General features: G+C 43.9%; 1 protein-coding gene across 1 annotated transcript in view; it reads left to right on the top strand.

The window, feature by feature from the left end:
* chst15 (carbohydrate sulfotransferase 15) overlaps positions 1–27,547 on the top strand; it is a 35,645-nt gene extending 8,098 nt beyond the window's left edge. Inside the window, exons 2-8 of the mRNA XM_084567112.1 lie at positions 11,593–12,192; positions 14,149–14,488; positions 18,929–19,072; positions 22,737–22,893; positions 23,784–23,940; positions 26,363–26,510; positions 27,252–27,547. Of these exons, the coding sequence (XP_084423238.1) occupies positions 11,752–12,192; positions 14,149–14,488; positions 18,929–19,072; positions 22,737–22,893; positions 23,784–23,940; positions 26,363–26,510; positions 27,252–27,451 (1,587 nt within the window). The 5' untranslated portion in view covers positions 11,593–11,751 and the 3' untranslated portion in view covers positions 27,452–27,547. The remainder of the gene's footprint in view (positions 1–11,592; positions 12,193–14,148; positions 14,489–18,928; positions 19,073–22,736; positions 22,894–23,783; positions 23,941–26,362; positions 26,511–27,251) is intronic.

Genomic DNA, 27,547 nt, shown 5'->3' with positions numbered 1-27,547 from the left:
TGTCCAATCAATTTTATATATATTTTTTTTACATACTAAATAAAGAGATAAATAAAAAAGAAAAACAGTGAGGGCTAGAAGAAAGGAGCTCATTTTATGTATGTATATGGGCTTTGGATGCTTTCATGTGTTGCCATGGAATCCCTTAGCTTAGCAGAAAGACCCAGTATTAGTGGTTGTGTGTGTGTCTCCAGGATCTGTCTTCCAGATGTCACTTGAATCGGTCCCTGCGCAGACCTGTGGAGACCTACACAATGTACAGCAGAGAGAGATGTGTTCATTTTCCAATTACCTCTGGCTACCCCTTTTAAATTGGAAACCGTGAAGCCTTTCTATTAGGCCGCCATTCCTGACGCCGCTTTGTGATTTTTGGAATGACCTTCAAACCGCTGAGGTTGTTCTCGATAATTTCAACCAGCTGTCTCCTGCTCTTCTGTCTGTTTGCTGACAAGTAAGACAAGTTCAATTTCAGTTTACGCCTTCTTACTAGTAATATAACCGAACATGTGGTTAATGCAGCGATTATGAGCGCCAGTTTTGCAATTGCAGCAGCACTGAGGCTCGTTTAACCCAAACAAGAGGTGGCATCTTAGCATGCGCGTGTCACTTGGCGGCACGTCTGGCCGAGTTCAAAGGTCACCATTGAGTCCCGTTTACCAGACGGCTCTGAAATGTCCAGCTCGAGTGTCAGACGCACCTGCAGGGGCTGTATACAATTTAAAGTCTTTTTGGCAGCGAGGAGGCACTCTCAGACCTGACCGGGTCACAAGGAATTTGTACAAATGTTATTTCCATCGCTGTAGCTATCATTTTGCAGGATTATCCCTGCCAAGTTAATTTGGTGCCGGAGTTTTATATCTGTGCAGGCAGCTGCTGCCAATATGAACCTCCGCTGGCTCACCGGAGAAATAGTTACACAAGATGGATGTGCTGTTGTGGTTAGACCATCTCTCACCCTGCCGTCATTTATCAGGATGTGACCAAGCTGGTAGAATAATCTACCTCCAGGAGAGGGTAGAACAGAACAGATGGATTATTGTGATTTACCCGACACCCAAATTACATTGTAAGTAATCCTTCTGGAGGTGGAACATATTGGCAACCTTAAAAATGGTGATACCATGGAATTATTCCTCCGTATTAAAAAGAGCCTTCTTTACGCTCACCTTTAATTTGGAGAATTACCCTTCCCTCCTGCCTGCCTGCCTGTTAAGCCAGGAGAATTTGTCCAAGGATTCATTATTGTGGAGTCATATGTATAATGAACCGGAGAGAAGAGGGCGCAGCATCTTATAAGTTGGAAATCCACAGGCCAAGTTAATATTATGGATCCGCTGGGATGCCCTCGAGTAGCCTCCCTAAAACTGTTTGCATCAGTCCCGCTCCCATGCGGGGGAAGCGGTAAGCCAACCGGCTCGGTAATAGCCTGCGTTTAGTTAATTCACACATTTTCTTGGCAGTCGTAGTCTACCACTCAATCCATGCACATATCCCTATCTGGCAGGAGGCTCGGCACAGTTAAAGACGAGGCTCCGGCTGTTAACTAGGTGTGAAATGCTACTGCACAGGATTACTAAATGTCTCCTGGAGAACCTTAAGAAATCAGGGAATTAAGATGAAACAGGAAGCTGCTCTGAAAACATCACAGCCCGTGGCGCGTCTCTTCATCATCACACAGTCGCAGGAGGAAAAGAGTGGTCTTTAATAACTCGGCCGACTGCGGTTCACCGAGAGGAGACGGGTGATTGTGCAGAGTTACTCCTGAAATCCTGACAACTGCAGGATCTGACAAAGATTGTGGGTTGTTTCTTGGGAGACACTAAACGTTCTCTCCGAATTTAGACGTATTCTCACGAGTATACAAGTTTATTTGATGAGTACAAAAGCAGAGGAAGAGCTCTACTGCAGAGAAAGTTTCTAACAAGCCTCCTCTGAGATTTCTTACTCGGCTGTCCAATCCTTCACCTTCTCTCAGCTCAGGACACCACTGCTATCTTTATCTGTCTGTGGGACAAATACTACACCTTAGAAAATATGTGTGTCTGATGGGAAGATGTATTTAAAAGCACCACAGCCATTTGCATGATTACAAATCTATCCTGCAACTGTAAACCACAAGCATTACACAGAGCAGAAATGAATAAGGGTGAACCTATAATTTAACTGGATTAACTGAGGCTACTGAGTAATGAGGCAGCATTGAGTATAATGTGTGGCTATGTCTCCGCTCTAAAACATTTTCAAACCATTTAAGTGAACTTATTCGTTAATATTTTAAAATCAACTCAATGCATTTGAAACATTCCTAACATGAAGACCCACCACATATTTTGTGATTTTGTTGTGTTCTTTCATGCTGAGTGGTCTCAGTGAAGGACTACCTACCCCTGCCCAACCCTAACCATGCTATTTTGTGGCGATAAATAACACACAAAATGGCAAAAGTCATAAATTAGACTGTTCAAATGCGATTCCATGACATTAAATTGGCCTTTCTGGATCAGGCTTGTTCCAGTGCATCCCACAGATACTTGATCAGTTTGGGATCTAGCGAATTTGGAGGCCAGGTCAACACCTTGCGCTGTTCTTCATTGTTTCTTGACTCCTAAAGACTCCGTTTTTGTGTGTGCACCTGTATCAGGCTGCATCCTGCTGGGGGTGGCTGCTGCCATCAAGGAGTGTCATTGCTATGGGGTGGGGGTGCCTGGTCTGGTCTAGGTGGGTGCTACATGTCTAAGTAACATCCACACAAATGCCAGGTCCAAACGTTTCCCAGCAGAACAGTGCATTGATGGTCAGTGTTATTTATATCTCCTGTCAGTGGTTTTAATGTTGTGGCTGATTGGTGTAGCCTTGATCTGGCTACTGTCTAGAGTGTAACAGCTCACGACATGTACATCAGCACCTGATTGCATGTCATTCTGTCCCCACTATCTGTCCACACGCTTCCAACTACAAAGGTCACCCCGCTGGAGGTGGTAGACGAAAAGCCAGGTATCACCAAAGTCTGTAGCATTGTCATGGCACATGACTTTACTGAGTCTGGACCAGAGTGGAAGACAGACAGACAGACCGCCGCCGCTGTGCTAACACCTGCTAGCACGGCTAAAAACGACTGGTTATCAGCAGATTTATTTTGTAGCAGTTTATCCGCCCAAAAAAAAAATTAAAAACAATTCAGCTCTAGTGGTGTGCCAAAAAGATTAGGGAGGTGTGCCCAGAAAACATTACGCTTATAAAAGCAGCTCGATTTTTAGCCCTACAGTTATTTATCACCCACATGGTGTCAAAAACAAAATGACTCTAATGTTTAGTTTTCCCCAAGATCACTGCAAACAATGCACAGACATTCAAAGCACTTAGATGTACTCATTAAATTTCTCCACTTACGTTGTCATGATATTCCCACTGAATGTTTACAACGCAAAGAACATATTTTTACATGCGCAGACACATTTTTACGCAGCGGTTCACCAAACTGTGGGATTCCAGAGTATAGAACAGTGTTTACAGATGTGTCACAACTGCAAAACAGTTTTACATCTCAGTCTTGGAAGTGCTGCCGCAACATTTGGCCTTTTTTTTTTTTTATATATACACAAGTGTTGTTCCCTGCGTCATTTTCTTCGACCCTCAGTATCTGGTTTTCCCCTAAGTTCTCCGTGAGCCGATCTGGATCTGAGTCATTTCTGCTGCTCTGTGGGTTTTGGATTCATTCCACTGGAAACGGTGAACATTCCCATTGGATTAATTATCAACCACCTCCTCTGGTCTGTTTGCTTCACGTTAAAAAAAAAAAAAAAAAAAAAAGGAGATCACCAGTAGATTGAACTTTGATCCATGTGTAGACAGTGTAAAGAAAGACAAGATGAAGAGGCCCAGGTGTTGGTGGACTGTTCGACAAATAAAAAGCCAGCCGTCTGAGGGAAGAGGTCAGATTAGGTAAAGGGATATCTTCTAGTATCTATTTTGCAGCTGTTTCCTGATTTCACTCATTATACCAGACAAAAAGCACTGATGTAAGGTTTCTATTCGCAAGAGACGAAAGGAGATGAAACGGTGACTGGCACATCTTTTGCAAATCCCTTAAACACACAGTCCTCCTGCACAGCACTGACAATCTATTAACCGACATTGGTACTTCATGACGACTTTGCAAGGTGTCAGTCGTTTTTTTTCTGGAACTCTTTGTCTTTTAATCTCAACCTACATCTCGCACTCTGTCAGATTAACATTTCACACACAAAGAATATCTATCAATCAACATAAACAAGCATGTGACCGACAAAAGACACCATGCAGAAACTGAGCGGCGGCAAGATCGCTGTTCGAAAGCTAAGAGTCGAAAGGAAGTCGCAGGGAAAAACACCCAGAAAGATATTTCCAGAACTCATATGGGTATACATTTTCTAAAGTTAGAAAATAAGTTACATGACACATCTAAGTTCATCCTGATAAATTATTCATCGGTAACCGCCGTGCGATCGCAGCACTGTTTTGCATATGCCCCTCAAACACGAAGCTCCATTTCATTCGCACAAGAAATCCGTGATTGTTTACTGTGTTACGGATGCATCACTTCAAATAAAATTACTGCCCTTGATTGATGTAAAAGACTCTTCATCCGAGATATACGACACGTGAGCTCTCACCTTCCCTCTTGTCATCTTCAGTGGCAATCTATCCTCATTGTGTGCGTAGACCGGCACACGGCGCGCTTCTCGCGACATATCCGTTACCACAATCTATAATTTAAATGGCAGCCGTTGTTTTAATGACGCCATCATAAGCACTTATCCACCTCGGAAGGAGCGCAGGCTGTGGGAGGGTGCCAGTGAAATTAAAATAATGAATAAAAGATTAGCTGCAGGAAAGTGCTGAACTGGGACTCCGTCCGAGAATCGCAGCTGAGTCGCAGTTATGAATGCAGGGGCAGAGGCCACGTTTCTCAACAGCCTCCTCGGCACTTAGGAACCGAGGACGGCTGTGTTCATAATCTGACCCGGCGGCTCATCGCTGAGGTCATGGTCAGGTCCTTTGGGTGGAAGACGAAGGGAGATTAGATTCTGATCTTTTGGTCGACAGTATATGCGATCTGGATGGCTGTGATGGATGACTTGTCCCTGGGTAATATGACAAATGAATCCACTCTAATCCACGGTGAATGCTGATCTTCTCTTTGTTGCCTGTGTTTCACGGTTGTGATTTACATGATTGAACCGGGCTGCAGAAACCTCGGGGGTTGGGGAAGGAAGTGACATACTTGACGGGTCAGAGGGCTCGTTTTATTGTCACCGGCCTTTGTGGCATATTGTAGACATGCAGCCCAGTGCAATCCCATTTCCAGATGTTGCTCTTGTACTCTCAAGCTGGTGTAAGGATTAATTTCACGCCTCAGCAGCTCGCTTGGGTGCTCGGTTAATTTACACTCACCAGTGATGCTTTTTTCCAATTGATTTCATTTATTTAAATAAATACTCCACACTTAAAGCTCATACTTTACATTTGAGCTTTAACTGGAACTTTATCACGTTTTCACAAGCATTTATAACACGCTGGAGTTTAACACTTTTATGTGTAAGTGTGACTCATTTCTCACCGAGTCCTACCGCGGGTGTTTCACACAATAAGCATTTCACAAGTGATAACACACAGTGGCTTTTACTATAAAGCAGATGCAGATAAGGCAATTCTTTGTTATCCTTGACAGTGCTGCCTACTTATCAAAATACATGTAAATCTAAATAAATCTACATATTGGTGTTTTTCTAAAAATAGGGGGTAAATGGAATAAAAAAAATAGGTGCAGCATACAGCATGAAATTAGAGTGTAATGGCAGTTTTGATCAACATGAATTTATTTGCCTGCACTTAGGGATGTACAGATACAACTTTAGTACGGTGCAGTACCTACGTGTTACTTTTTTTCTTCTTAAATGGAGCCACTCACCAGTGTTTTTTCCAAATGTGTACACTGGTGAGGTTATATTTGAACTGAAACATCCTAAAACATGCGTGACGTGCTACTACATGCAATACATGCCGTTCCAACGGGTTGGGACGTCTTGTCGAGTTGGTTGAGTGGCACCTGCATCTCCGACTTTCTAGCAACCACCTTACCTGACTACCACCACCTAGATTTCTCTGTTCCTGCTTTGAGGTGCATTAACCGCACCTACACCTTTGCCGCTAAGTTACTGATTATAACCCCGGTCAGTTGCAGAACAGTACAAGTAGATGAATGCAGCAACGGATGACCCTAGTTATAAAGGAATGATAAATAATTCATACCATACCCATGTACTTCTATATCAATTGTTTCTGCAGAGGGATCCCCTGGCAATTTAAAATAACCTTGATACCAGAGTAGGCAGTGTCAGCGTCATCATCCGCTATTTATCACCAGTCTTCCTCCACCAATCGAGAGGCTGCTCCAGTGTCACATGTCGGAGTGAGTGTACCACCCTTGCAGTGGCCTCCTGCTGAACTTTAATTACTGAGTGGCTTGGTGGAAAAAAAAAAAAACATATTTATTTTTTCCAGCTGACACAGCAAAGACAACCCCTTTGTTCTTCTTTCCAACTGCTTCTGTCATGCTCTTGCCCCGACAGTACTTCCTGTGTTTTTGGTGGACGTCAACCAAAATCCACTTCCTGCCTCTAAGAGGTCGTGGCGGCGAAGATGAGCAGATGGTTTCACAGACGAGAACGTACAGTAAATGCGTCGCTTCCGCTGGTACTGGCTTTCGCAGTCCGCTCATCAGCCGTTTCTGTAGAAAAAGCCATAACGGGAAACCGCCCGAGTCGGCAGGCAGCGCAGACATTCTGCTTACAGTCAGATCTGAGTCATTAGCTGTCTGTTCTTGTCTTCATTTTTCTTATTTGCTGAGAAGGCTCTGTAAGTGGTCCCAATGGGGGAAATGACTTGATAATGGTTCGCCGACAAGATTGTCTGTGAATGACAAACTGTTTTCTCAGTATGACAGTGGACGTTTGAAATCAGTCTGTGAGAGTAGGTCGAGAGTACTCATGGGTAGCTGCCTACAAGGGCTCTGTGGACAGAATGTGCTGTTCTATTCTCAAGGTCTCCCAGGTCTCTGTATATTGCAGGGTTTTCAGTCCAATCCGTCATGTCATTTTTCATGTTTTATATTCTTCTACATGTCTCCAGCCCTGTGGTTGCCAAGGAAAGCTAGCAGTAGATTGCGTTTATGCTGTGTGCACTCTTAAAACTCTTGTTTTAACGGCTGTGACTGAGTCTATAAGACCAAGGGAAGATGTAACACAGCAACATTCAATTCAGTGAGTTAGAGATAATAACGTTCTTACATTGTGTTCCCTTGTCTTTGAGTAAGAGCACATGGCTCACAGTGTCTGTACAGTATGTAATCCACACCGTGCATTTTAAGGTATGCATATTTTAGTCTCTTTGTCTATTGAGTGCCTGTTTCAGCAGATTATGATTTAACTCACGGTCATAAATCGAGTGTCTTTGAGAATTTAGCGACTCTTCTTCGAGTCGTCATGGTAATATGGATCAGACTTGCCTGAGCTTATCGTCTCGCCCTGTGCACAACTTGATGTTGCATTCCAGTCTCCAGTGTAAGCTGTAATCTTCCTGTTGCTCCCGCAGATAAGTGAAGTTTAAGATGTCATGCAGTGTACACAGCACCGAATAATGAAAGAAAAAAAAAAAAGCAGTCTGACAGTTCTCCTAAGAAGAAAAACACGTACTGTATACTCCGAGACAAATTGTACCTGCAGAGCGTTCAAGATCGTCCTGTACAATGTTCAAAGAGGAAACAAGCAGGGAAACTTTTTGACTGCCTTTTAAAATGCATTAAGCCCAACAGAAACCTTTTAATCTTCTCCAGCAGTCGAAGATGAAGACAACAACACGGAGAGGTCCGCGAGGATAACTGAGACATTTTAACAGTTTGCTGTCACAGGGAACAAGGAGTTCTCTGTTCGCCTGAGAGATAGCCGGTGCTTTGCTTTGAATCAAAACAAAAAGGGTATTTCAGGGGCCCATCAGCAGGCTACGCAATTAATTTCCTCCATTTGAAATAGCAGGGAGCTGAGGAAGTAGGACAGTGAGCTCTCCGCTGCACAGACTCCAGCCAGGTATAATGATAAACCACTGCTGTGGTTTGATGAATGATTTAAGAGCTGTGGAGTGTTTTTTTATGTCATTCCCTATTGTCTGGGAACATTCACAATGGACACGACCACGATTCACGGGAAAAAAACAAACAAAAAACAGAACAATATTAACACACTGCCATTGAAGTCTTGCCTATTATTTTTGTGTTACCGCTTAGCCGTTCGAGTCTACACAATCGATGCCAAAGAAAGCAAACTTTTATCTTCAAGGCACAAGAAAGGCTCTAATATAACCAGTTTGATATTTGATTTGCTGTAACAGATGGCTTAATGGTGGTTAGCAACAATAGATTCAGAATGGCAGATTCATAAAATACAAAAGAGATACGCAGCCTTTCACAGACACATCTCATATTGACAGGAATAAACACAGAGAAGAAAAGAATTGTTACACAAGGAAGGCAAGGTACAAAAGAGAACGACAGTGTTTTTGTTTTTTTTCTCTCCAGAGTGGGCATGGACAGCTCAGAGCGGAGCAGACTGGAGATTTAAAACAAATCTGCCTGATTGCCTGTTTCACTGATCTGCCCCTGAATGACAGGGTAGACAGTATGGAGAGGCCTCTCTCTGATGAGTTATTAAGGCCGTGGCCAATTCCATTTGCGCCACACGGGGGAGGGAGCCATCAGCCCAGCATGCGGGCCATTACCACCGGTGCCTGTGTATTTGAAGTTAATTACAATCATTATGAATTTGAGTTATCGTTGTGGTTAATGAGTTTGATCTTTGCAGTCTAATGGCACTTTTTTTTTTTCACTTGTAGACTCCCCAAGTGAGCAATAATTTCTCTCTTAGTGACACTTTCTAGTAGAACATATCTAATAAATGATTCACAATACGTACTTTATGACATTATTGTTGAGAAATAATTTATTTATCAGTAATACGTCAGTAATGACTTTGTCTTTGTTGTTGTACTGTATGCCATTATAGAATATATTGCTGCTGTAAGCATTAAAATCAATGTGAGGAATTGACCAGGCCATCGGACATTGCTAACAAGTTCCTGGATGTCTTGCTGTGTCATTTGGGAATGTCTTACAGACATAACATGCACCTATCAGGCATAACATTATGACCACTGACAGGAAAAGTAAATAACATTGACCACCTTGTGACAATTCTGTGTTCTGCTGTGAAACGTTTGGACTTGGCATTCATTCATGTGGATGTTACTGAGACAAGTACCACCCACCTAGACCAGACCAGGCACCCCCACCCCATAGCAATGACACTCCCCCAGCAGCCATGTCCAGCAGTATGCAGCCTGACACAACGCTTTAGGAACAACTGAAAAAAACATGAAAAATAGCACAAGGTGTTGCCAGACACCACAGGACACCCTCAGAAGGCCCATGTCCATTCTCTGATGAGTCACAACTGTTTTGGAGGCACAGAGGAGACATTAGGAAGGTGGTCATAATGTTACGCATGATCGGTGTATGTTAAAGTACCATATAAAAATATTCTTAACGACAAACAAATCAAGAATCGCGGAGATTGATTAATATTGATCAAGCTCACAACCAAATGTTCGCCTCATCGTCACTTAATGCCATATAACGCGCTGATAAATTATTTATTGCTAATCACTGAACCAACAATGAACCTTTCTAGAAGTAGGCTCCCTCTTGAAGGCAGCGCTGAGAGGTAATTAAAGCGTGAATGTGGTAAACATCTCTCTTCTGTGCAGAATATGTGAAAATCCGCACTAAAGATTCGAAGGTCTGTCAAGTGAAAAAGATTCAACCTTGCGTCCCCTTTGTCCACTGCCCTCTAGACATACCTCATCTGAGTCATCTCCTCATGTCTGATGGACAAGAGCAACGTATTTGCTTTATGAATAGAGCAGATCTGTCACAAGCTGCCACTGCTGCGGTTAGCGGACTGATTGATTGAGATGCGACTTCCCTTGAGAATGACATTCTCCCACCAATGACACAGTCCCCCTTTTTTTTTTTTTTTTTCCTATTTGCATTTTCCCTCCATCTCTCAACTCCTTTTCCTATCGCTCTCTCTCCACGTTTAACCCTCATGGCCCCTTTCTTCCTTCCATCCGTCTTAAATAGCCTCGAGCAAGAGCATCCAATTGACTTCGGCACCGATGAAGGACGCAGTCGGTCAATAAGTGCTAAAGACGCTACGGTTACAGATGACTGCATATGCTCATCAATAGCAAACAGCGGGCTTGTTGTTAAATATAATCCCGAAAATGTCATCCTACAGCTGAGGCTTTGATTACAGCGTAGCGTCCATCTCTGTGATGGAACATCTGACCGGCGGTAATTACATTCCTGTTAAAAGCAAACCTCTCAGTCCTTTCCTAAGCTTTGGAGCTTTGGAAAATTTGAGAGTTTGGTAAATGGGACGCCGTGCCAGTACAGTTTATTTAACGACAAGTACATGAATGCTTCCTCTCCTGGTGAACTTTGAGGTAGCTCCGATACACCACCTGAAAATGTGTGATCAAACGTTAATTGAAGTAATCACAATTTAAAATGTATTGCTTTCAGTGATTACCCTTTTTGAAAGAGATATATATATATTTTTTCTCATAGTAATACTATTGCGGTGCGGGGTGAAGCTGAAGGCTCAGCTGGAGGTAAATGACATCGCCTGAGCAAACGTGGCAGGCACTCTCCAGCGGTCTTCTTATCAGTCCTGCTGCAAGCTGCACGAATACACCAATGGCGAAGGGCGGCCACACGATATCAGCAGCTGCGAGGAGGAGCGATGACTCACTTCCGTGGCGCCCTTATCTTATGATGTATGCATGCAGGAGCAGGCTGCAGGTATATCATACTTCGTGGCTGTTTCCAGGCAGTTTCTAGAGTGGAGTTTTTCGGAGCCTTCGGCCAATTCCTGAACATCCTGCTCGCCCTGTGAAGTGTCCTCGACCCTCGTCTCTACTGGCCTTTTTGTCACTGTGCTGCATTAAAGATCCCCAGGTTCTTTCACGCTTTAGACACCGGCCCTCCCTTTTATCTGTGGGTGACTGTTGATCCATGTGACTTCACACGGAGGAATACTGTTTTCTGATAATATAATCCCTCCTCGGGTTGGGGCGGGGGTATCTCTTATATTTGTGTCCCTCCCCAGGAGAGGCTGCGTGGTAGTTCCTAGGCTGAATGCATCCCTCGTCCTTATCGCTCCCTCCATATTGTGACTCAGATTCACTGGGTGGATGAAGTGAGGGGTGGGGGAGGGTGTTGCTGTGCTGTCTGATTAAAACAGGAAGGGGAAGAGGAAGTCAGACAGTTTAACCGCATGATATGATTTTTGCTCTGTTGCCACAATCAAAATGAATTGTTTCAAGAAACCCTAGAAAGTCCAGTTGCCTTTATTTCAGCATCAGAAGCCAGAGATGAAAACAGTGATACAGTGTTGATAGCTCGTCCTCCTTCTTAGTTTGTCTTGTTTTTCCTTTTAGTAGGGAGGTGTCCATAGATGAGATGGGCTGTTCTCCACAACCCATCATGGATATCACCAACTGGCCATTCCTCCATCCCAAGATGTCCTTTCTGGATGGCTCCGTAACGTCTCCCTGTGTCTGAGCTGTGACACCCAGGACTCACTGGCTGTGGACACCATGACACAGATGGACTACAAATACAGCCTGCTGGGCTCCACGGTGGACGACTACCGCAAGAGGCCGCTGCTCCTCCAGGTGGACGACACGCCTATGAACCTGTTCGCAGTCCTCGAGGTGAAACGGGAACTACCGAGGCGCTGGAGCACCCTGGGCTGCTTCCGCAAGATCCGCCTCTACAGCTTCCTGTTCGGCCTGGCCGTCATGTTCCTCATCATGGCTTCGTACATTCTGACAGGGGACAAGAAGGGTCTCCTCCTCACCCCTTCCCCTTACCACTTCAGCAGCCTGGTAAGCCCAGGACCTTTTGCCTTCAACCTCTCCTCGGTCAAGGACTACGCACATATCAAACTGGTGGTCAAGTCCATCACATCCAAGGTGGAGTTTCGCAGCAGTCGACAGCTTCCAGAGCTTAAAGCGCTGGTTAAGAGCGAGCCACATGTGAGTATCCAAACCATACTGTCGGTTCTTATATTATATACCCAGATGAAGGAAGGAGGCAAGATTTGTCAAAGAAATTTGATTTGGTATCAGATCAATTGTGTAATTAACGCCTCAGTATTTTATAATACAAATGTTATCTCTTTATTATAATCATAACAAGTGTGCCTCAGTATGATAGTGATCTCTCCCTTAATGGACAATCACAGATGTGTCCTAAAGCTTAATTAAATGCTTGTGAAAAGGCGATTCAAATCACTATTTGTGACTGCACGCCGTCTTCACACGGTTCTATACAGCCACACTGGTGCAATTCTCCACTGGCTGCGGTGTCTAATTTAATTTATACAAGAGATAAACCTGCTCTGAACACCTTGTGTAACACTTTATGTCACACCAGATAATTGCATAGGCCCCTATCGGATTTTTTTTTCCCGAAGAGATTTAAAGCTCAGCCCGCAGTCGTCCAACGCATCGGCCCAGCAGCTTTTTCCTCCACGTCCACCTCACCTCAAAGCCCGCTTCAATTATTTGTTAATCTTAATGATAATGGCTTGTGCCGGGGCTATTTGGAACATAACTAATTTCTTATTGAACAAGCTAATGAATAGGAGTAGTGTGGCTGCGGGGACAATCAATATGGCATCTGCGGATGGATCCGGCATTAATTGTCCCTACAGTAGCTGTGTCTCTCGCAGGCGACGCGCGAGTCATAATAACACGGTTCTTTGTTTGGTTTGATCAACAAAAAACTCTTTGAAATGTGAACAGAGAAAGAAATGTGTTACCCCGCTACTACACTTGAGGATTAATCAGATTTACTCCTCCCAAGCAGACAGCATGGACACTGCTGTCTGAAATTATTAGGCTAGATGAAGGTTCAGGTAAGAGTTTTGTACGTCTATACTAGGAGGAACAGTGAAGGACTTATACGGTAGTTAGAACAATGATTTAAGCTTGAGTTTTTGCAAATTACAAAATAAAATGTTCTTGATTTGCCAAAACAGCCCTTTGACGTCAATTCAACTGATGTGTGTTTGAACTGCTAAAGACCCGAATATTGTCAATAATCCCTTTTAAATTAACAAAGAAATATGACTACAGTACAAGCCTAGTAAACCCACATCAGTAAGGACAATAAGGTTCAACTTCTTACCATCTGATATGCATGAAGAAAACCTCAGTAGAGATAGTATCAGTGCACAGAGAACAGAAGTTGTGTTTCCAGGTAATGGCTGCAGTAACTCACGATCAGAGAACATTTAAGATAGTGTTATTAATTATCAGCATCTGGTCCCAAGAAGTGGAAAGTAAAATGTACTTAGCCTACTCCTACTTCACTTGAGAAAACAAAGGATTTGACAGAATCCTTTGTTTTCTATATAATTCTTTGTTCTGAACTATTTAATGTTGGTTTTGTGGACCAAATAAATATTCGACCCTCTGACATTTCAGTTCAAAATTAATGTTAAAATCTGCTTTTATCTTGATCAATTAAACATGATAAATCACATTGAGATTTTGAAAAGCAATGAGCTACAGAGACGAAAAGCTATTTGGAAAATAGTCCGATGGAAAGAGTTGAAGCACGCCTCCACTTGCAGACTCTCAAGGAACAAAAAGGTTGGGATAATACACGCTAATAAAGGATCAGGGTGTACAACCACACATACTGTTGCTTTTCAGGCCCGGTCGATTGGAGAGCAGCCACTAAAGAAGGTTTAATTACCATAATGTGACTACTGTGTCCACGGAAAGATGAAATCAGTGCAACAATTGTTAGTTCCTATAAACACATGCTTTGAATTGCACTTTACACCTTACCTATCAACCAAGTTGAATGGGCAAAATGGTTAAATACGCGCTTCAACAATGCAATCGGTCAACCCTATTGCCTAGTAAAAAAAAACAACTCTATTTTGTAGGTACAAAAACCTGCTTTCTTTTCCTTTGCAGATGTTTTCCGTGATTCCTCGCAAATTCCTGCCTGGCGTCAAGAACCCCTGCTGGTATGAGGAGTACACTGGGAATATCACTTCAGATCCATACAGGACAAACTTGTACGGGCGGTACTCGCGGCGATTCCGAACGGTTTTTCAGCACTTGAGGTACACGTTCCAGGAACACTTGCTCCACAGCAACAGGAAACTCTACCGCATGCGGTGCCTTCCTTATTTCTATATCATTGGACAACCAAAGTGCGGCACAACAGACCTGTACGACAGACTGAGGCTGCACCCCGACGTCAAGTTCACCACTTTCAAAGAGCCACACTGGTGGACCCGCAAGAGGTTCGGTGAGTAAAACGCACTGTGATTTCCTTTGGCAGAAGCCTCCAGGCTGGTGCACGATAATGAGAGCCTGGGAGTATTGTTAAGTGCAAAATGTGACAGCATCTCATTTTGACAGAGACAAGGCTAAGAAGACAGGCCTGTATGTTCCATGTGCATAATTAAATATTCCTCATACACTTTTGCTGTTGCTAGATGTGCGGATTGTGGTAATTAAATTCCATCATTTTCACTCATTTCAGTATTTAATTGGGGAGAAAGTCCTCTGGGCATTGACTGACAACTTCACACTATGTCAAACGAAGAGTTTTCTACATCAAATTTACAAAACACCTAACAGTTATTGTGTGTCCATCTGTGTGTGTGTGTGTGTGTGTGATACATTGCTGGATGTGAGCCCTAAATGTGGCATTCATCAAGTATTTCTGAAGCAGGCAGTTCAATCTCCCAGTGTAATTCAAATGCAATTAACTGAGAGATGAATATTCAAGACCCGTCTCGTGCCGCGCATGAGAATAACCCTAAACTGTTTATTTTCTACCTGAGGGTTGTTAGGCTTAAATTTACAGCTCCGATGGCGTAGTTTCAATCTTTATTGCCTGCTCCATTCAACATTTTGAATGCTAATCTTTTCTTCTCCTTCCCTCTAACCCGTGAGCCTGTGCGCCATCATTAGCCTCTTAACCACTGCAGCTTTCTCATGTTAGCACGTACAGTACATGTGGTAACGATGCTCATTAACGGGTAGGATCCAGCCTAACTTTACGTCGCCTTCATCTGTGACATAGATTTGTCTCTGTGGTCGAAACCACTTGAAAAATAGCGTTTGAAGCCTCATCGCGCACTTTGAAGCCGCACGTGTGGGTGCACTGTTTCTTGCACTTGTTAAGCAAATGTTAAAGTTGCACCCACTGCACACGCCATCTCTCCACCATGAACTTCCCCTTGTGAGTGTTCTAGCTGTTCAACCCGAGCACACGCTTGGATTTTATACTCTCATTTAAAAAGGAAACAGTTCATAAACTGAAATGATTTGCTGTGTAATTAAATAAACGTATAATTGATCAAGTTGTTGCATATTTTACTCTAACTTTTAGGGGCTTATTTCTGGATATTACTCTCTGGAAATACACGCCAATTTAGCTGGTGGAAACGTTAATGGTACCCGTTAATTAATGGCTTGTTTCAGTTCTAATTTCTTTGCCACACACACACACACGCAACCCGCCGCCACAATTCTGGCTTACACTGCTGGCAATCGAGGAGTTTGAACAGGTGGCAACGCAAACAAGTCATTTACTCAAACAAAGAGACAAACCCTGTGCGATGAGAAGTAAGAGCCTCCTCACAGCAGACATCTGGTCGCATGGCAGTTCTGTCAACTAAAAGCATGGCTGCCGTCGCGTTTCTTTCTTTTTTTTTTTCTTCTCGATGAGCATCTGTGATGTTAAAAAGAACCACCACGCCACCGCAGATGGGATAAAAAGCAACGCAAGATCTGGGGGTGGGGCAGTATTTGCCCAGAATGAACTGAAAACCCTCCGTATTAAACAAAACCAACACTTATTTAACTTGCAGGTGTCATGTGGCACCAAAACAAGCGTCTTTACTTTGTTTTCCACTTTGATCTGAAGGGTTTTCATGAATTAAATTCAGCAAATAATGCTGGCGGTACCGGTTTTAAGTAGGCTAAGATTCTAATTCTGTTCCCCCGAAAAAAGCGAATCATCATCAAAAATACCTATGTGTTTTTGTTTTCCTTTACAACGGAAACAATCATTAAGACTCATGAATAATGGAAGGCGTTCTGCAGCTTCAGCAGCACGAGAGGCAGGCATCAGAGGTGCGAGTGTGTGCCTTTGTGTCTCTACTGTGTGTCTGCATTTGTAAAGAAATACTAAGATAAAAAAAAAAAAGCCAAGATCAGCCGTACTGACTGATGGCTCTGTTCAAAGTCAGCTCTGATTACAAAATCAAGAGCAGATTGGATAATGGCTTTATATTGCGCTGCACACATAAAGTGCGCAGATAATCTCATAATTCTCCTTTAAGAACGGCAGCTGCGCTATCACATCAGTGCAGTATGAGGGCTCAGTTTTCACAGTGAGTTCTCGGTGCGGCTGCGAGCTGTTCTACTGCTTAGAAACTACTGATGCGTACATTTTGTTTTTGCTCGGGGCCGTCTTTCTAAAAATTACTTAATGATTTTAATAATTACACCAAGGCCCTGATCAGACCTCGCATTAAGATCCGATCTGGAGTATCCAATTGCAAGTGACCAGCTTTAGGTACATGTGTTCAGACCTGGCTTTAACATGCGTCTCCAGATCCGATCTCAGTTTCGTGCTCTGTTTGCAAATAAACTCCCGACATCATCTATTGCAACAGCTGATGTCTCTAATGGATCTCTATTGCTGCTCCAGAATCCAGAATAGCTCTGTTTAATGTGTATGCGTCATGACTTTAATCTCTGTCCTGACGTTAGTTAGACCTGCACAAAACTCAGATTATAACTCCAACCCTGGAAGTTTCTATTCATATCGTAATCTCTGATAATAAAGATAAAGACATCAGTGATTATTGAGGAAATACTTAACCACACGCGGCTCCTCATACGTCAGCATGATCGCATCAATAGTTAACACAGAATCCCACTCATGCGCTCATTGTAAATAATTAAATTTGTAGATTCTTACTTAGAGTTATTTATTTATTAGTTAGTTAACAGCTACAAGGACAGAATATTTTAAAAGCCTCTCATTACTAATGAACAAACAGCAGTTACTGTGCTTTTTCCATTTCTGGCGATCATTTGTAATAGTGGTCATATGAGGCAACACTCTTTTGACGCAATAGCACCTCTGTTGAGTATAGGTGGTCTTTAATGTGACTCAGGACTCAATGTGTTCGCACTACCAAAGGAATGCAGACACATGTGGTCAGGGATCGGATCCGTCAAATGCAATCTCAATGCGACGTGGGGGTGTTCCCGCCCGTCGGATCGCCCAGATCGGACCTTGATGCAAGGTCTGAACAGGCCCCTAAGACTTTGGTATAATTCTCGCTAAGGGTGTTACATATAGTTACTGGCCACAATTTAATTTTGAGAAATTCATCCAAATTCTCGGCACAGATAATCAAAGAGGCTTAACTCTCGCAGCCGAAGCGATCCCTTTGAAGTTCATCCAGTTGCTGACTATACCGCTAATCCCTCTGAGACTTCCAAACCTTAATTGGTGGATTGATCAGTCTGCGTGCAGTGCTTGTTTTTTAATGCCTTGTGTTTAGTTTGAGTCGAGAATTATCTGAAGCTGTCATGAAGTTGTGGGAAGTGGATGAGTTGTTTGCTTTGATTCGTCTGAGTCATGCTTGTGTTTCACTGCAGCTTGTGATGTTGCGTAGCAGCAAATGCAGCCGTATCCCAAGGACACAGGTCCCTCTCAGTTATTGTCTCTACCCATTCCCCGTGTTTTCTTTCCCTCTATCCCTGCAGTCTCGTACTTCAGGCTATATGCGCTCGTAATCAGCGCCTTTCTCTTAAGACCTCCTTTGAGAATGCTCTGAATTCAAATGGGCTTGTTTTGTATTTATTTACTTTTATTCCCCTTGGGGCTGAGGAAAAAAGGTGATGTGATGCGATCCGCAAACACATCACAACTTTCTTGGAGGAACCGTTTGCATCTTAAACAGATGTGTCTGCCATGTACAATCCCCATCAAGACACGCCGCCTATTTGGAAATTGCTTCCTGCTTAATTCATATCAAAAAGCAAAAAAAAAAAGGAAAAAGCCCTGAAGCGAGACGCGCCACAGCACAGCCATCACCCCTCATACGAGTGTGACCGTTCTGGATGAATGATGATGCGCGTTGTTTGGAGACTTTCCTACAGTTTTCTAATCATGCTTTCCCCCGCTAACCGGAGAAGGTGTTTTTTACTGGGACGCCATCAAAGCATCTCTGAAAGCAACAGACGCCCGAGTTACCTCATTATTCCCCATGCTGCACGGATACTCCTAAGTCCCACACTGAATCTCCACAATTGCCTTGTAAATTATAATTATTCTGTGCACTGCAGCAGCTCAGATGGAAAACACATTTGCTAGTCCTGCATTTAGAGCATTAACTTGACATTGGCCCTTAATTGGAAACACTAACAGGAACAGAATTCCCAGATGAGTATGGACGGACTAGATCTGAACTGGCGTTTTATTGAGTCACTCTGTAGCCAGGACAACAATGAAGCCCTAATGACCTCCCCTCGTGTCACATGGAGAGAGTATACACGCTTAATGAATACACACCCTTATTCTTTTGCTATAAACCCACTCCAACTCATTTTTCAGCCTTGTAAAGCTGTGATTCAGTGACTCGCCAACAAACATACCCACAGCTACAACTATTCACCATGAGGTGTATTTACCTTCAAAGTCTTCTTTCTCTGCCAGGCATCATTCGTCTCAGCGAGGGCTTTCATGATCGATACCCGGTGGAGGACTACCTGGACCTGTTTGATCAGGCCGCCTTCCAGATCCAGGGCAACATCACGGCAAATGCCAGCGGATCCCTGAGACACACAAGCGTCATCATTGGTGAGTTTCATTTCATTTGTGGTAACTACTCAGCGTGCCGTAGCTAAATTACAATCTTCACAATGAATTAACCAACGTTCATTGATGATTGATAAACCACAGACTTTAAAAGCTACTCAAAGTCAAACAGTGGTTTAGTAATGTATTCTTACCAACAGCTAACTCGTCGGTCAAATTAGGGTTAAAACATTTTGAGGGATTAGGAAGGACTGCAACAAACTCTCCACGTGTCGAGTCAACAGCTACACTGCCGCTATGGTTTGCACCAAACGGGCTTCAGAAGCTACTAGACTACTTGAATGTGGTTAGTGGGCATCCTTAAGGTCAGATTTATGCAACTATGCAATGACCAGTGACTAAAAAGGGACTAAATTGAGGTGTTTTTTAAATGTTGAAACATGAATCAAAAGGACTACAGTTGCAAAGGAAGTAGCGTGTGGAGACCACAAAACAAACACCGTGAAACAAGGCTGGCGTTTCAGTGTACAAGGCAATGGCGTTTTATTTACTGGTCTGCTGTCAACCTCTGGAGCAGAGCACTGCATGAATCCAGTTTAAATCTAACCTTCGTCTGACCCCTTATCCTAGCCCAAAGCCCATAATCCGAAAGCGACCAAACCAGACTTTGCATCCAATATGAACTCCAGCCCTGAGATTAACTGCGACCCAGACACAGAAATATCGTATTCTGCTCGTCGTGCAGTGCAAGCGAAGTAAAGCACGACGTCAAACTCAGCAAACCACAGAGTGATACGGTGTGACAGAAAGTTCCTTATCAGCATTTGTCTGTTCTCATAAAACGCCACGAGTCTATTACACAATAATCATCTCAAGCTAGTGGGAAGCTAAAAACCACCACACAAACAAACGACTGCCCCACTCGACATCCTGCTAATCAGATCTCCAGGGCTGTTTTAGTTGCACAAACATTTCCGGCTCGGTGTTATCTCTCCTCCTGTTTTCGTCGGAGCATCTCATGAACGTTCGCTCCCCTCCCTCTGCCCGAACGATGTTAGTTACTCAGGTCATGTCCAAGGCGCCGTGATCTGTGTGTGGAAACACGGCCCCCAATGCTGTTCTGTGAGCCTCGTCAGGCTGCAGCCAATAGCGGTTAGCTTGGGGTGACCTGACATTTGCCTGGAACTTCACTTGTGATCTCGTCTCCAATATAACAGAGCTGCTATTAGAGCAGCAGGTAGTGAGGGCTGGAGCGCGGGGCTGAGCTGTAGCCGCCACTTTCACTCCAGCGGAGGAAGGTAATTTTTAAGAGTGCTGGTGACTCAGACCTAAAGAGAAGCTCTAACAGCTTAATAACACCGGACTTCCTTCTACCTCGTTTAGCATCTTCACTTAAGCACCGTATAAAGGAATCATTGTTTTTTTGTGTCAGGACAGCAATAATATCCGCAGCGGGGCAGAGAGGTCTTACAACCTCCTTCCTCTATCTGCATATCCTGTTTCAGCCCCTCTACTTCTATCTGTTCCTGTCTTTTCCTGTCGTCCAAACACAGTTTCAAAGGAACGGCTCGGCTGCGAAGAAGAACTGATTTAAGTTCTCAACAATAGCCTTTTCACACTGGATTGAGTCGGTGCATTGAGTGCAGCTTAGCATGCTGCCTTTTTTTTTTTGTTTCCCTTTTTAAATAAATAATCCTTATAAGGGGGGGGGGAGTGTGCCAAAGGCCCGCTCAGTATTCACACCATGCCCTGGGAGAGCCCAGCAAGGTGCAGGCCTACGGCCAGGATCTCGGGGCCTCTGATTTTCTCCAACGCCCGGCCAAGTCCAAGCCACTGTGAAACCCCAGAGGCACGCCGGTCTGGCTCCTTCATTTGTTTGCCTTTACTGCTGCCTCTCTCTCCCCGTGGAGCAAAATAAGCCCTTTAAATGGACACGGAGACGTTTAAAAAAAAAAAGGGCTTGATCACGGTGTGCATCGTTACAGGCGTAACAGCATTAGCAAGCGATCCTGTTTCACTCTCGCTGTTGTCATCACAGAAAATAGGTCCTGGCTATCATCCCTTTCTCCAAGGAAGGAAGGAAAGAAGGCAGATAAGGCCCATGTTGTGTTCCGTCCAAATACATGGGCGGCTTTGCTTCACAGATAAGAGGATAATGAGGGCACAGACGGCCTAATGAATCCAGGATGTAATTTCTCACCACGGCCCGATAAAGTTTCTGCTCCAGAATTAGTACGAGAAATGACGTTATGAGCACGAGTGCTGTCACCGTCATCCTGCAATTTGTTCCTCTCAGTTAGAGGTGCGACCGCTCCTGCTTTTTTCCTTTGTGCACTTGAGTTTTTCGTGATCTCTCCTTTTATTAACCTGTGACATGTGTGCCAGGACCATGCTGGGAGCGTCAGTTCCAGACATCCAATTTAAGAGAAAATTACACGATGAAGCTGAAAGAAATTACATATGCATCACTTAATAATATCAAGGGATTTACACCGATCAGCCAGAACATTGAAACCACTGACAGGAGAAGTGAATAACACTTACAGTCTTGTGACAATACAACGTTTGGACCTGGCATTCATTCGTGTGGATGTTACTTAGACATGTAGCACCCACCTAGACCAGACCAGGTACCCCCACCCCATAGCAATGACACTCCTTGATGGCAGCAGACATCCCCAGAAGGATGTTTAGGAACAGCACAAGGTGTTGACCTGGCCTCCAAAGTCACTAGATCCCAAACTGATCAAGTATCTGTGGGATGATCCACAGAGGACCCTCCCCTCAACCCATAGGACCCAAAGGCCCCCCACTAACAACATTGAACCTATGTCCATTCTCCAACGAGTCACAGCTGTTTTGGAGCCACAAGAGAGACCTACACACTATTAGAAAGATGCTCGGTATATGTGCTTATGTTGATATTTAAAAAAATAATTGAAAAAAATATATATAAATAACAGAAAACTATCAGTGAAAATGGGATCTTAAGAAAAATGTTTTGCAATAAACTGAGCAGTTACAGTAAACCATTACTTGAGGTAGCTGGAAAGATAATTAACCATTCCTTAATTGTTTTTCTAAGTAGAAAGCATAACTTTTCAATGCAGGATGACATGAAATCCATCTGAAAACCGGTTTGAAATAGACCTGCAATTAACAGCTATCCTCATTATCAAAGATCATTCGATACCGTGTTCACCTTGCGAGGTGTTCATCCGGCTGTGGACAGATTTTGCCACAACTGTGCAAGATGCAGCCGTGAAACGTCGCCAGCGTGCATGCAGCTGAGGCAAAAAAATAAAAAATAAAAAATGAACGCCGAGTTTGAACTAAATTAGTCAAAAAATTGCAAAACCAACAATCCAAAACACAATTTACAACGTTATATAAAAACCCAGAGAGCTGCTAATCCTCGAATTTAAGAAGCTGGAACCAGTAAATATTTGGCAATTGCGCTTGAAAAAAAAAAAAGAATGAAACACTTAATGGATTGTCAAAACATGAGCTAATTAAGTTTTCTGTTGATGGACTAGACCGTTAATTGAGCCACTTTACAATAAAAAACAAAACAAAACAATGAGCTACACACATAACTGAATACCAAATAGCGAGGGGTGTGTTTTGTTTTGTCTCTGCGCGACTGCTTCATTTTGTGTGTGTGTGTGTGTGTTTTTATTTGAACCACCGTGGGCGTATTTTGCAGGAGAAGCCAGCGCATCCACCATGTGGGATAACAACGCCTGGGTGTATTTCTATGACAACACCACAGAGGGGGAGCCTCCCTTCCTCATCCAGGACTTCATCCACGCCCTGCAGCCGGACGCCCGCTTCATCGTCATGCTCAGGGACCCGGTGGAAAGGTGGGAGAGTTGCAGAGTTCCAGGAATGATGCAGATATGCCTCACACACACACACACACCACTGCGCCCTTATCGTAGCAGTTCACACTGCTGGCACAGAGTGATAGTTTTCCCGCTTACAGGAAACAAAAGACTCGTCACAGAAAGACGCGTTTGCCGCCACCTAAGTTTCATTTTGACGCCTTTATCAGACACAACAAAAGAGCTTACGGCTGAACGCCTGTGAGGTCGCTCTGTTTAAAACTGGGATTACTTCATGCTTTTGATTTTTTACTTCAGAGAACGTCTGAACATGCCCTCTGTAATTGCCTACGTCTGTCAAATCGCAGCCCGTCCCCCCCCCCCCAGCCTTTTCCCTAGAACAATTCCTGGAGGAAATGAATTGCACGCTCGGTATAGATTAACCGTGGCTTTTATTTATTTATTTATTTATTTATTTACAACTTGTTTACAGCTCGTGCTTTTCCTCGCTACGGACACTAACACGTCAAACTAAATTGCAGTGGAGCGTTTGTATGGTTCGGTGTTTGCAGCCATTTCACGCAGGCATCATCTGAGCGGCGACTTCACTTTGATACGAGTCCAGAACATAGGGCTCATTATTTAAAAAAAAGTTAGAAACTGGATTAAATTATCGCTGACGTGCAGCTTTTTCTTTCTTTCTTTTTTTTTTTGCGACTGCATAATCAGCTTCTCTTTGAACTAGTGGAGGCTGTCAGGCCTTATTTACTGTAAATTATAATGATCTGTGTTAATGTTTCAGCTGTAAAAACATATAGATTTTTAATGCATGAGGACAAAATACAGGTTTTATTGAGCTGAAATGCCTCAAAACCGGCGTAAAACCTGAAAAATAACGAGCTGTTCATGTACTAACTGTCGTCTCGCAGGCTCTACTCTGACTACCTTTACTTCGGCATCGCCAACAAGTCCGCGGAAGATTTCCACGAGAAGGTGTCGGAGTCGCTGCAGTTATTCGAGGGGTGCCTTACGGAGTACACAATGCGCTCCTGCGTGTACAACACTACTGTCAACAATGCCATGCCCGTGAGTGTTCCCCTCCCTCCCTGCCTCCCTCTCGCTTTTGTGCCACGGCCCTGCTGAAAAAAACGGCACTTAGCGCGCAGTTTATTAGCGGGGTGGGAAGGAAGAAACAGAAAAGGAGTGAAAAGGGGGCCGACGCTTCATTACCACATGCTTAAAAGCTCGGGCCGGACGGACTTTATGAAAGAAAGCGACTGACAACGCTGTGGAGCGGCTCAATGCCTCGAGCCTCTCTGTGTTTACAACAAAACCTAGTTTGCCAACGCTGTGAACTTCTTTCCCGCGCACAGAACGAGCCCGAAGTGTCAGCCAGTGCAGGACCCCGGTGTTAGGCCCCCGGCCAGCTTTTCCCACAGTGCCCTGGAGCAGACTGGGTGAAAGAGGGGAGGAGGAAGAGGAGGAGGAGGAGGAGACAGGCCTGTCCTCTTTTGCCTCCCTCACGCTCTAGGCTGCCTTGTACTCAGAAGTCCACTGACAAGCTTTACGGCCCTCTGGGAGCGTGCATGCTCTCTGCCTCTGGCCCAGTTGTCCATCCATGAATATCTATCAGAGTTATTAGCCCGTGTGAAAAGCACCACAGCTGTCCTTATGGCAGCGTCTCCTCCAGCCTGTGGCTCCTCGATAAAAAGTTTTAGAGCTCAGATTAGTCCGGGGAGGGGGAAAAAAAAAAAAAAAACCTAATAAAATAAACACCAGAAAGAAAACACAACTGGCCTCAACTGTTGCACCGAGTCAACAAAGACAGACTCGCTGGCCTGGCTCGTAATTATTTATTCTAAATGGTCGCTCGGCTTTTCTAAAAAGGCCGAAGAAGAGAAGGAAAAGAATTAACCGTCGGGCAGGAAGTCTGAAAATCCATTTCTACGACAATTGCGCTACCTGGAAATCTGTGGGCTGATTTACTTGTTGGGCTGCGACTAACGCTTGTTTAAATGAACTGTGTAATGGTTCAATTTATATTTCTAACAACACGTCGAGAGAAAAAAAAAATAATGAAAAATGCCACAAAAGGTCTCAGAGCTCGAAATGACGTCTATAAATAGCTCGCTTGGCTTGATCAGTGCTTCAGAACACAACATTAGCTGAATTTACTCTTTATATAAAAGAGGGAAGATGTTCATATGAGTATTTGGTTGGATGTAGGAAGCCCCATCTTTAACATACACCAATCAGCCACAACATTAAAACCCCTGACAGGCGAAGTGAATAACATCGACCATCTTGTGACAGTTCAATGTTCTGCTGGGAACCTTTTGGACCTGGCATTCATTGGTGTGGATGTTACTTAGACATGTAGCACCCACCTAGACCAGACCAGGCACCCCCACCCCATAGCAATGACACTACTTGATGGAAGCAGCCTGACACAGACACTAGGGCTTTGACTTTTGCCCAAAAATCATATTCGAAGTTCGTTTGTTTATTAATATTAAAATTCAAATATTTATTAATTATATTTTGACCATTAAATGTCTTCAGTAAGACTGATGTTGGTATCAAACTTAAGTTCTATATGTTCTGTCCACCAGAGGGCAGTGTATCAGTCAATGTTAATAGACTACGCGCACGAAAGGCTGAGTATTTATGCGTGTTAAAATTTTTATTATTAAGCAAACAAGATATGCAGTGTCGGGATATGAAGATGTAACGAGCAGAATATAACAGAAGACGCTGTTACGACACAGTTAACGCTCCATCGGAAATACACAAGCTTACAGGAACCTTTCGTTAAGTCAACGACGCTTTCGGAAGAAAAACACTGTCACACCAGGCGTGAAAAACAAACAAAAAAACAAAAAAACTCGGAATCTGAATTGAAAACAACGTTTACAAGCAAAAAATAATTCCCATACAGGTTCGAATATTAAGAGATCCCTAAAATTCGTTCGAATATCTTCAATTTAAAAAAATAATCGGATTATATTCGAATAACGAAGTCAAAGCCCTAACAGACACACACGAAAACACAATTGGTGTTGACCTGGCCTCCAAATTCACTAGATCCCAAACTGATCAAGTATCTGAGGGATGATCCACAGAGGACCCTCCCCTCAAAAGCCCCCCACTCACGACATTCTGTTGCCAGACACCACAGGACACCCTCAGAAGGCCCATGTCCATTTTGTTTTGGAGGCACAAGGGAGACCTACACAATATTAGGAAGGTGGTCATAATGTTATGCCTGATGTTATGTATCCCTCAACCACTTCTCATAACACGAGCACAGGCTCACATGCCCACGCAGCGTCTAGCATCACCCAGAAGAATTCATGGTGGAGATGAAAGAGAAAGCTGTTGAAACTCCCTCCCTCGGTCCTTATCCCCCTTCATCATCTCTTTAAAGATGCATGTGCATGCACCACCTTGTCCTTCTGCTGCGGGAGGAGTATTATCTCATGTTGATTCGTGTTTTTTGTGCCCTCAGGTCAGATTGCAAGTTGGCCTTTACATAGTGTACCTAACGGACTGGCTGAGCGTCTTCGGCAGGGAACAGATTCTGGTCCTGAGGTTGGAAGACCACGCCTCCAACAGGAAATACACAATGCACAAAGTCTTTGATTTCCTAAACTTGGGTGAGTGAAACGTGACCCACGGCTGCATGTGCAATCAACCCCCCCCCCCCACCTCTCGGGATCAGCGCGAGGCAAAAGAGCTCGCTGAATACAAATAGGGGATATGTTAATGCGGCAACGGCGGTGATTATCAGCAGCAGGGGTGCACGGATCTGATTGAATAAATGTGATACCAGTCAGTCATTTTCATATTAAAAGGGCATGTCAACATTAGGATTTGAATGTCAGCCTGTGAAAAAGAGGGAAAAGCATTCTTTTGCCTGTGTTTTGAATGCTTTGACCCGATTCTGAAGTGCATTTCATCCACAAATGTCTGCATGCTGAGGCAAAATAATCAAGAAAGGGCATTCTGCTGTAATCAAGAGCAGTGCATTTATCTAATTTAACAAATTATGAAGTGCTTCAGTTATGTATGCACCGACAGCTTCGAAAAGAAAATTCAATTTCCACCCGGTATTATTCTAAACTTTGCCGAAGATGCGAACCTTCCCTGAGGGTATGACGGTACAAAAAAAAAAATCTGTTCTGCCCCGTAGGCATAAAAGCACCCTTACTTATTCCTCAGTGGTTTATTCCACAGTGCAATTGCCCTAAGCTCAGATTTAGCTCTTCAAAGAGCCGCCCAACAGCATCCAAGGTGCAATCACCTCCCAGGGACTCTTCTGCTTCAAGAGTCCTTTCACAGTATTTGGTTCCATTTTTCTAAAGTGGTCTGTGTGTGTGTGTGTGTGTGTTTTACAGGGCCGCTGACAAAAGAAATAGAGTCGGAAATCACGAGAAGTCCGGCGTCGAACACCAGGAGGCCGGCCGACAAAAACCTGGGACCCATGCTGGCCATCACTAAAGAGATCCTGCGGGACTTCTACACGCCGTTCAATGAGAAACTGGCGAAAGTGCTGCGTAATGACTCGTTCCTCTGGGAGAGCGGCTCCAGACTCTGAGCGGACCGTCCCGGACCCGGCTCACTTCAGTAAAGAACCACTGATGCGTCGTCAGCCAGCCCTCTTTGTTTGGGTGTTTCATCTCTCTCAAGTGCC

This window comes from Chelon labrosus (assembly GCF_963514085.1).
Source record: "Chelon labrosus genome assembly, chromosome: 19".
Classification (NCBI taxonomy): domain Eukaryota; kingdom Metazoa; phylum Chordata; class Actinopteri; order Mugiliformes; family Mugilidae; genus Chelon; species Chelon labrosus.
This window is presented reverse-complemented; position numbering and strand designations above follow the sequence as displayed.